The 9,506-nt window shown below is 35.1% G+C and overlaps 2 protein-coding genes and 1 long non-coding RNA gene across 3 annotated transcripts; 1 reads left to right on the forward strand and 2 right to left on the reverse strand.

Moving 5' to 3' along the window:
* Positions 1–703: 703 nt before the first annotated feature.
* LOC103849164 lies at positions 704–2,559 on the reverse strand. The gene is made up of 2 exons (XR_004457780.1): positions 2,489–2,559; positions 704–2,256 (listed from the first exon to the last, which is right to left on the reverse strand). It is a non-coding gene; the product is annotated as an uncharacterized LOC103849164 (long non-coding RNA).
* Positions 2,560–4,412: 1,853 nt separating this feature from the next.
* LOC103863615 lies at positions 4,413–7,107 on the forward strand. Its single transcript, XM_009141360.3, has 4 exons — positions 4,413–4,559; positions 4,919–5,468; positions 5,543–6,621; positions 6,776–7,107. The coding sequence occupies exons 2-4, from the start codon at positions 4,931–4,933 to the stop codon at positions 6,815–6,817; spliced, it is 1,659 nt and encodes a 552-aa protein (XP_009139608.1). The 5' UTR covers positions 4,413–4,559; positions 4,919–4,930; the 3' UTR covers positions 6,818–7,107.
* A 619-nt stretch (positions 7,108–7,726) lies between these two features.
* LOC103863616 (ethylene-responsive transcription factor ERF062) lies at positions 7,727–9,242 on the reverse strand. The gene has a single exon (XM_009141361.3). It carries the CDS (start codon positions 9,004–9,006, stop codon positions 7,954–7,956), a length of 1,053 nt encoding a protein of 350 aa, XP_009139609.1. The 5' UTR covers positions 9,007–9,242; the 3' UTR covers positions 7,727–7,953.
* Between the last annotated feature and the right edge of the window lie 264 nt (positions 9,243–9,506).

Here is a 9,506-nt window from a genome sequence, read left to right on the forward strand (position 1 = left end):
TACTATTCATAGTTCATATATCATTTATATCTATCATATTTTTTTGTTCATCCTTTCTTAAACATCTTGAAATAACTGATACTAATTAATAATAAACTTTTGGCTGGTTAAAAAAATCAAATTTGTCTAGTTATCGCTTAAATATTTTTTTAATATTGTGTAAGAAGCTTTCAAGTGATATCATAGTTTAATTTTTACTATGATTTTTTTTGTTAATTTTTAGAGTTTTTTGTATTTAAGATTTTTTTTCCATATTAAGCTTATATATATATATATGTCATAAAAATTACCATCAAATCAGTTTTACTTATTTATTATTTTGTTTTTAATGAAAATATACTTTTTAAATAATTTAATTTAAAATAAAATTATATTTTTTTTTGCTGTATTCTAACAATTTGATTGATTTAATTAATTTGCTTTGGTGGATAACTTAAAAAGTTTTCACTTGAATCGGGGAAAGCAAGCTTATGTTGTTATATTATATTTATTTGCGTACATAGAATCTATATATAATGCTAGTGTAATAAAGAAAGAACATTATTTTCTTGTAACTTCGAAAAGATACATTATTACAATTTGAAATTAATCAAAATTGAATAAAATGGTAATTTAATATTTGTAAATCTAATTATTTTTCAATTTGAATGGTGACTAACCGCACAACACCACAATTTATAGTAACATAAATCTCTGCATATACCTATGTATCTATACATTTTCGTTATTATTAGAATCACACCGTATTTTTTCTGCAGTTGTTCTGCATGTTGCTATTTGGACTCTTGGTTGTTTTGTCTTTGTTGGTTTGTGTTGAAAAGACCACAAAATTATTAAATTAAAAAAAATAAGTGAAATGTAAGGATTTATATTTTTCTATTTGATTTCTATTTCAATCAGATTTTGAAAAAATTATAAAGAAAGAATAACTAAAATATTTTTTTATTTATAAGAGACCAGATTTTAATATTATTACAATAACTATTTTTCTCATGATAATAAATTAATTCCACCTCCAAGCTAGATCAATTGAAAATTAAATGTAATGGGATTATATTATAAAAAGGCATATTAAAAGTAAAATATAAATAGTTTCAATAATGTCATAAATAATAATTAGTATATACTATGTAACAACAAATGATGTTATATAACACATGTTTGTTTCAGTTTATAATATATTTGTTTTTAATATATAATCCACATATATCATGCCTATGATATAAAAATATAAATCATATATCAAATTTGCAAGTATTAAAACTCAAAATTTGTCATCTTTTTTCCACCCAAAAATATATGGGATGCTGAACAAACATGTGAGATAAATAGAGAGTACTTGTGTTAGCCTCGAAATGGTTAAATTTCTGTGTATTTTATAATCAGATAACTCATATGTTGATTTGTTTCGGCTATATACAAAACGGCCGAGCATTTGTGTAGTCTTATAATTATGATCCATATAGATTTTAAGAATACATGGAGATTCTCTAACACTGTACATAAGATGATAAGAACTTCATTATTAGTAATAAAATGATTAACAATTTAGCTTAGTTGAAAGCAGCACAATCATTCATCAGAATATGGACTCGTGATTGTGTTGTTTCCTCTTGGCGGCAACACAAATGCCCAGCCGCTTTGTATAGTCGAGACAAATCAACATGAGTTATCTCTGATTATAAAATACATAGAAATTTAATCATTTTAAGGCCTTTTTAAATTCAATTATTGTATAAAATCTAAAATCTTGTTCTCAAAATCGATATTCAAGTGATACATGTTTTTCACCGGAAACAAAGAGAAAGAGGAACAATGGTGAGAGATCCATTAAACTTTGTTAATCTATTTAATCTTTGGCATTAGAAAGGTATGAGACTAATTATGTGGGAAAAAAAAGAACACGATGAGAGGGGATAAATCTTGAAGCTGACATTTAATCACACTTTCAAAAGAAAATCAAACTACACATACAAAATGGAAGTTCAAAAAATGATTAGCATATTAAGGCTAAAAGCTTAGTAGCTCTACTCCACAAAGAGAACGCCACAACTTATATCCATGGCGCGAAGCTCTTGGTACCGCCGCTAATCTAAACTCATCCTCAGCATGTTAATCACATCGTTAAATCTCTCATTAGGCACATCACAGGTAACTCATGCTTTGAAGAATTTCAAGTTCGCAGAAGAGAATGGTCGAAACGCTTAACCTGAACTCGACCAGGTAGAGCTATTGGTGTTTTGAGATCTATTAACCCTGAAGAATGAAACCTTAAAAGACAGTTAAGAAACAACACATGTAGAAAGAACTTCAGTAACAAAATACAAAGATCACAATTGTATTCTAAACCAAGCCGAAATTCAGAAAACACTAAAAAAACTTGTAGAAAAGCCAAAACAAAATATCTCACATTTCAAATGGAAGAATAGAGAAATATGAAAAGGAGTTGAAAAGAAATATCTAGATTTTAGATTTTTGAATTCTGTACCATAACGTTTTTGTATCTGTCGATTTACTTCAGTTTCTGCTTGTATGTCAGCTTCTCCCATTTACTAATCCCTGCGATTTTTTTTTAAAAAAGGACGAAATTATAGGGGAAAGCAAGCTATCAGAAGAATCAACGCACTTGTCTCTCGTACCATTTTCTGAGACATTGTTGGATACAATACATCCCAAACTCTGCTTCATCTTTATTGTCCTCCTAGATTTATAACACGATTAGCATAATTAATAATAGAACGAAACCAAACCGCTAAAGTGAAACGCAACCATATATTCAACATATAGAGCCAAGTCCAACTATGGTCTTCATCGTCTCAGGATTCTTGCCAAACCTGTAAGACCCTTACAAAAAAAAAACTAAGAAACTCAGAGATAAAAATATGTAGATGCTTCAACATTTGATTCTTTGGGTTTACTACCAAATAAAGAAGTCATTAATTCTAGCTGCTAGCTGCTATCCTCTGCCGAGTTAGTTAAGGGGACATCACCGTATGTGTATATGCTTATGCCACCTGATCCCTGTTGCTTGTGCTGAGATACTGTCTCAGCTAAAGAAAATTGTATATATAGAAGACACAAAAGAGAAGAAGAACCTGGGATTGTTTCTTATATAAGTTTCTCGAAGAAGCGTGTGCTGGTAAAATGTTGTGAAGCTCTGAGGAAGAGTTTCCTTTGGAAGAATTAAGTTCAACTGGAAGAGGGCATCGGTGTTAATCCATCGTCATAACCTCCAAGTGAAGACACACCGACCTCGTTAATGTTAGTTCAAAGCGATAGAGATAGGGATAGGAATATATAAACGTACCCGAAGATTTTTGAAGGACATCGGCCCATGTACACTGGCTTAACGTCAATACTGACATGCATTCAAAAAAGAAAAAAACAATGTAAAACAACTTATCAAGCACAAAAACTGGGGATACGTTTTACAAACAAAAAATATGAATATTTCACACCTAGACTTTTTTTTGTCTCTAACAATTTCTACAGAGTTTCCATCAGTATCAAAGTATCCTTCTTCAGTTCTCTTTCTCTCTGTACAGACTAAAAGCTGGATCCTATTTCTATCCTTCGTGCAGTTCACATCATTAAGCAATGTGATAGTTGCATCAGAATGATCCCAATCATGACAAATTGAGATGTCTAAAGAGACATTACTTCTTCAAGGAACAGTCACAAAAGGAAAAATACAGTAGGGTATTGTGAAAGTCTTACCTCATAAGCTTCCTCAGCGTCATCGCCATGGCTTCAGATTCTTCAATTTAGGTTTTCGGGTTTGCTTCGAAGAAAGTATTGACGAAGATATAGAAGCAATTTATATATGAGGAAAAATAGATGAGTTAAAACGAAACAGTAAGAAGAGATTAAAGAGCGTCATTGATTGATAAGGAGGAGGAAGGGAAACGAAACTACAGAGAAACGGGTGAAGATGAAGTTGAAAAGTTTGGGTAGCTCAGCTCTACGCTTTCACCGAAATAAGGGTTACAGGGATAATGGGCCAATGTAAAGACAGCCCAAACAAAGGCTCAGATTCTTCAATCGAACAGAAAGCAGTGACATGGCGAATTAGACTTTTCTGATTGGATGATTTTATTAATCCTACGTGGATGCCCTGAGCTTTGAGATTATTCCCCTTTTAGTATTGTTAGATTAGTACGTACGTAGTTCGACACACTTGCTTAGCTCATATACTTCATTTTTTGGGAGCAAACCGCGTAACACATACATGATACATGTACACGCACAGATTCGTGGATGCGTACGTGTAAAAATCTATTTTGAAAAACAATTAAAAGTGAAAAGAACACCAATCTCGAGAAAGAAAGAGATGGGGTCGGCGAGTAAACGACGGCGTATCAACACCCTCATCATAAAAAAGGTTTTGGACTTTTGATATTTTTTGATTTTAATTTTGAATGAATAAAAAAGAAACGGAAGAGGAAGAGTTTACGTTGTGCAACTTCTTCTTCTTTGTGGGAGTTTCCTTTTATTTATTCTCTGATTTTACAGATTAATCGAGTCGCAAGCGTTTCTCTGGAGAACGATAGTAAACTCTGGTGAGTTTCTCGATTGATTGTTGTTAAATTACACTCCTTGCCTCCTCGATATCTCCATCTCTAGTTTTTTTCTTCTCTCGCGGGAGAATCAAATCGCAGTAGTTACAACTTCAAATGCAATAGAATCGACAGTTTACCTGTTTATTTGAATTTTGAAGTGAATAATTCTTTTTTTTCTTAGTTGCTTGAAATCACGAAAGATCGATTCATTGAGGTGTTACTATATTAGTATACATTGTATATGCATTTCTTAAGATTTTTATATTTTAAATGTGTTTAAACAAATGGGATAGATCTTGTATTTATCCAAAATGTTAATTGATTCTCTCAAATTGCTGAGTAAGTTTGTCTTGTTGCAGGTTGAAAAGAAAATGCGTTGCCATGAGGTAAAATCTTGGACATTTTCGGGTTTAGTGGCAGCGTTTCTTGATCTCTCTGTAGCTTTCTCGCTACTCTGCGCCTCTTCTCTTGTGTATTTAACCTCCAAGCTGCTCGGTGTCTTCGGTTTGAACCTCCCCTGCCCTTGTGATGGCCTGTTCAGTGACAAGAACAAGTGTTTCCAAGAGACTCTAGTGAATCTTCCTGTTAAAAAGATCTCTTCTGTGCAAAGCTCCGTGATAAGTACATCACCTTTTGATTCACTTCTCTATAAAGAAGCTAATGGTGGAAAGAAGAGAAAAGGAGAGCGTAGTAGACACGTTGAGTTTGAGAAAGATGTCTTTAGAACTCCGGAGGTTGAGAATGCTTCATGTTTCGATCTTCTAACTTCGCAGAGTTTAAAGAAAGGGAGTTTTAAAGTTAAGAGTAAGCGTCTCAGCTTCTATGGTCTCAAGAACCATTGCCAAAGTAAGCATTCTCCGCAATCTCCTGCTGAGGAAATTAACCATCCTCTTCTTGTTAACTCCAAAGGTCAGTAGTGTTTGTTATTTGCAAGTTTTTTTTGTCGAATCTTGGTTTTTGATACTTAGTTGTGACAAATGTAGATTGTGGAAAAGACTTGGAGGATGTGTCCTTGAGGAAAAGTGTTTCACTTTGTTCTATTGGGTGTGAAGATGGTGGTACTGGGAACAAGCAACCAGAGAGGACAGTATCATGGGCCGGAGAGGGTACATGCACTTCACCTATTGAACAAGTGCTTGAGGAAGAACGAGCTTCTCGTGCTGCATTAGCTCTTGAACTGGAGAAAGAGAGAAACGCTGCAGCGACTGCTGCGGACGAGGCTTTGGGTATGATACTGCGGCTACAAGAGGAGAAAGCTTCGATAGAGATGGAAGCTAGGCAGTATCAGCGGATGATAGAGGAGAAGTCTGCTTTTGACGCGGAAGAGATGAGCATTCTCAAAGAGATTTTGCTGAGGAGGGAGAGGGAGAAACATTTCTTGGAGAAAGAAGTTGACACCTACAGACAAATGTTTCTTGAGACTGAGCAACGTCTTCCCAACACCCCAGATTCTGAACAACCAACTGAATCATTGGATGACTCTTTTGGATTTGACATTTTCACTAACCAGATGGACAATCGTATTCTTGATGGGGAGATGAAGGTGAATGGAGTAGATGAAGATCAAGAGATTGTTACAGAACAGCAAGAACGAGAGGAGGGTACTTTACTTTCAAAACCAGTGGCTGAGTCTACCAAGGTTGGTGAGGACTCCGACGACATTGATTGCTGTGTACATGATATCCATGTGGTGAAAGATGAAGATAACAAAGTGCAACTGAATGTTCCTTCGGACCATGTCGTACGGGATCTCAAACTGGATAGATCACAAAGTGTTTTAGGTACAAGTTATGTACTTCCACCGGCGTGTCCACAAGGACGAAGGATCTTGTCTCCAAATATGCGCAGAAACTCAATGTCAGCTGTTGACTATGAGAGACTGAAAATAGAGAGTGAAGTTGGTTTGCTGAGAGGACGTTTGAGAGCTGTACAGAAGGGAAGAGAGAAGATCAGTTTCTCTTCCAAGGAGCAGAGCAAATCGGTTTTGGGAGATAAAACAAGTCGGTTTTGGGAGGCTAGAAGATGGGAACCTATCGACTCTTCAAGCCCTTCTTCCACAATGGTGAGTTCATTGTTGTTTGATTATTTTTGAGGGGCGAAAGAATGCTAAATTTTATGTTTTCAGGGATTTGTTGGCTTAACAAGTGGTTAAATCTTCTTGTATAATTTGGCTTTTCAAATGGATGATGATGTCTGTATATCACCTTCGTTGGCAGGTTAAAGCTATGTCTATGTCACTGGACCTGCATAGTGCTTGAAAGTTGAAACTACAAGGTATGAATTTACTCGCATAAAGCAACACAAATATACAGTATGGGCAACACATTGTAGTTTGTACAATGTCTGCCAAACTCTATGTTGGTTTTTGCTTGGATATCGGTTTAAGAGTTTTTGTCTCAAACATTGTACTATAAACGGTGTCGTTTCAGAACAAAACATGGACGCTTTTGTGGTGTCTTTAATTATAAATGGTCGGAATACTTTCTCTTTTCCATCTCAATGACATTTGTCCTTTTTCTATTTTTGTGATAACCCTTGGAGCAGCATTATTGGTAAGAGCACTTTGTGAATTTATTAGAAAATAAAAATAATAGTACAAATTAGCAATTATTTTAACGTGCTGTATGTGTTACAAAATTGGTAGAGCCTTTTGTATGATAACATGGGTAGAAACTCTCCTCTTTGGTTCTCTCCCACCAAAGACTGACTTCATTCTATTTCTTCACTTTTTTGTATTTCTTTTTGAAATTGAAAGCTTTACCAAGAGCCTCTATCAATGCATCAGATGTTCTTACACATTTCACTTTTCTTTTCCTTTCAAAATAAGACATTCCGTTTAAAATTGAAGGGAAATGACACAATTTTTTGTTTGTTAAAACTATATTGTAGCTGTTTTCAGAAGTCCAAGAAGAAAAAACTTTGGAGCTCATACTTGCCCTTTAACTCTTCTCTGACCTATACTACTATATTGACCTTTGAGCTTAAAAAGTTTAATATAGAATGTAGGAAATATTATAGTATATTGGATTTTGAAGTTGGAGTTGGTGCAACAGACTTTTAAAGTAAATATTTTCTCATTTATTTATTCATTTATTTATTTTTGACAGAGACTATTTTCTCATTTAAAAACAAACACTTTTTCTATTGTATGGTTACTATTAACCGTATAGAAAAGAACATTTAATTAGCAAACAAAAAAAGGAGAACCACTTAATCATGTGGTTGTGAGAAGAAATACAATGTGTTCAACCCCGAATGCGAACCAATCTTGAATCTTGGCATCAAAATATGAATTTCTTGCTTTGACATAAAAAGAAGAGATAGAAGTAATGAAGCTTGTGACATTGTTGACAAAAAAATTAAGCTTGTGACATTAATTTGAAGTCAAGAAGAATTAAGGAAGGGAGAGAGCATCCCAAATGAGATCAATATCCAATGAAGGCATTCTACTCAGTTGTACACCATCTCCTTCCATCACTTCCTTATTGATTTTCTGTTTCTTCATCATCACAACTTCTCCCGACTCCGTCTTGATGTTATTCTTGGGCTCCAATGTTCCGGCCACTTTAGGAGAAGAAGGAGAAGGAGAGTTACCAGAACTTATTACTTGGGAGGAAGCGGAGATTTGTTGTATCTTCGAATCCAAAAGCGAGGCGATCATGCATCGCAAGGGACCAGACTTAAGCTGGTGTTTTTGGTCGGGAAAGTTGAGGTGTGCGTACTCGCCACGTAGGATATCAGCTGCAGTATCGTAAGCCATTGCGGCTTGCTCAGCGGTCTCAAAAGTTCCGAGCCAAACACGAGTTCTATTCCTTGGAAGCCTAATCTCCGCCACCCATTTCCCCCAGTGTCTTTGTCTCACTCCTCTATACAGCTTCGTTGGTGTTGTCGTCTGAACAACCTTTTTGGTTCTTGTCCCTGACGCAAGCTTCATAGGCTGAGTCTTGGTGGTGCTTAGCCAATAGTTTCCAAACCCTTTTGAAGGATAGTTTGTAAGGGCTTTATTAATATCGACCCACTGATCGCTTCTGGTTTGATCCGACTCATGATGGAGAGAGTTCGGGGTATAGTTATGGTAAGGCATCATGTTACTATTGGATTGAGAAAGTTCTAAAAGCTTTGGTTCTTTGAGGAACAAGGAAAGGTTTGGGGGTTTAGAAGGATGATGAATATCATCAGGACGTTGAGATTGAGGAAAAGAATCTAGAAAGTTCCAAGGAACAGAAGCTACCGGAGATTGTTGATGATGAATAGAAGATGTGAGCTCATTAAGAGACGCCATGTAGCTTTGAGACGAAGAAAGAGTAGGCGATATCATGCCTTCCAAGATTATTGGAACACCGAGAAGTTGCGGTGGCGTCGAGGAACTCAAGAACCCATATAATCCGGAAGACAGGAGCTTTTCATGCATGAAGCGAGGTTCCAATTTAGGAAACTGATCTTCCATGTTCAATCTTGTTTTGTCTGATTGAGGGTTTTGTCCAGAGAATATGAACCTTAGTTATGTTGATGGTTTGCAGAATAAATGTTTATATATATATACACATACTATGGACTATACTATGTGTTTATGTGTGTATTGGTGTGATCATGTGGAAGATAATATTAGAAAATAAGGAAACCAACTTTATTTGTCCCCAAAAAAACATTATCGTCTGGCTCGGATCTACGCTTTGCCAAGCTTAATTTCTTCATATGTAAACTACAATTAAAGAGTCTCACAAACACTTTTAATTAAACAAATGATATCTTAATTTTTTAATCTTCGTAATAACTAATTAACCTTTATTTTTTCTTATCTTGCAACTTGTTCGTGGCTCCCATCCTACGTTCGCTTTTATAATCCAAACTTGACAGCTCAGCCCTAACTCATTTAGGTGTATTGTTTTAATGTTTTTGGTGGAGAGTTTTATATACAAATAGGAGTGATGTTTCTTTATTCTTTTT

This window comes from Brassica rapa, chromosome A04 (assembly GCF_000309985.2).
Source record: "Brassica rapa cultivar Chiifu-401-42 chromosome A04, CAAS_Brap_v3.01, whole genome shotgun sequence".
Lineage (NCBI taxonomy): Eukaryota > Viridiplantae > Streptophyta > Magnoliopsida > Brassicales > Brassicaceae > Brassica > Brassica rapa.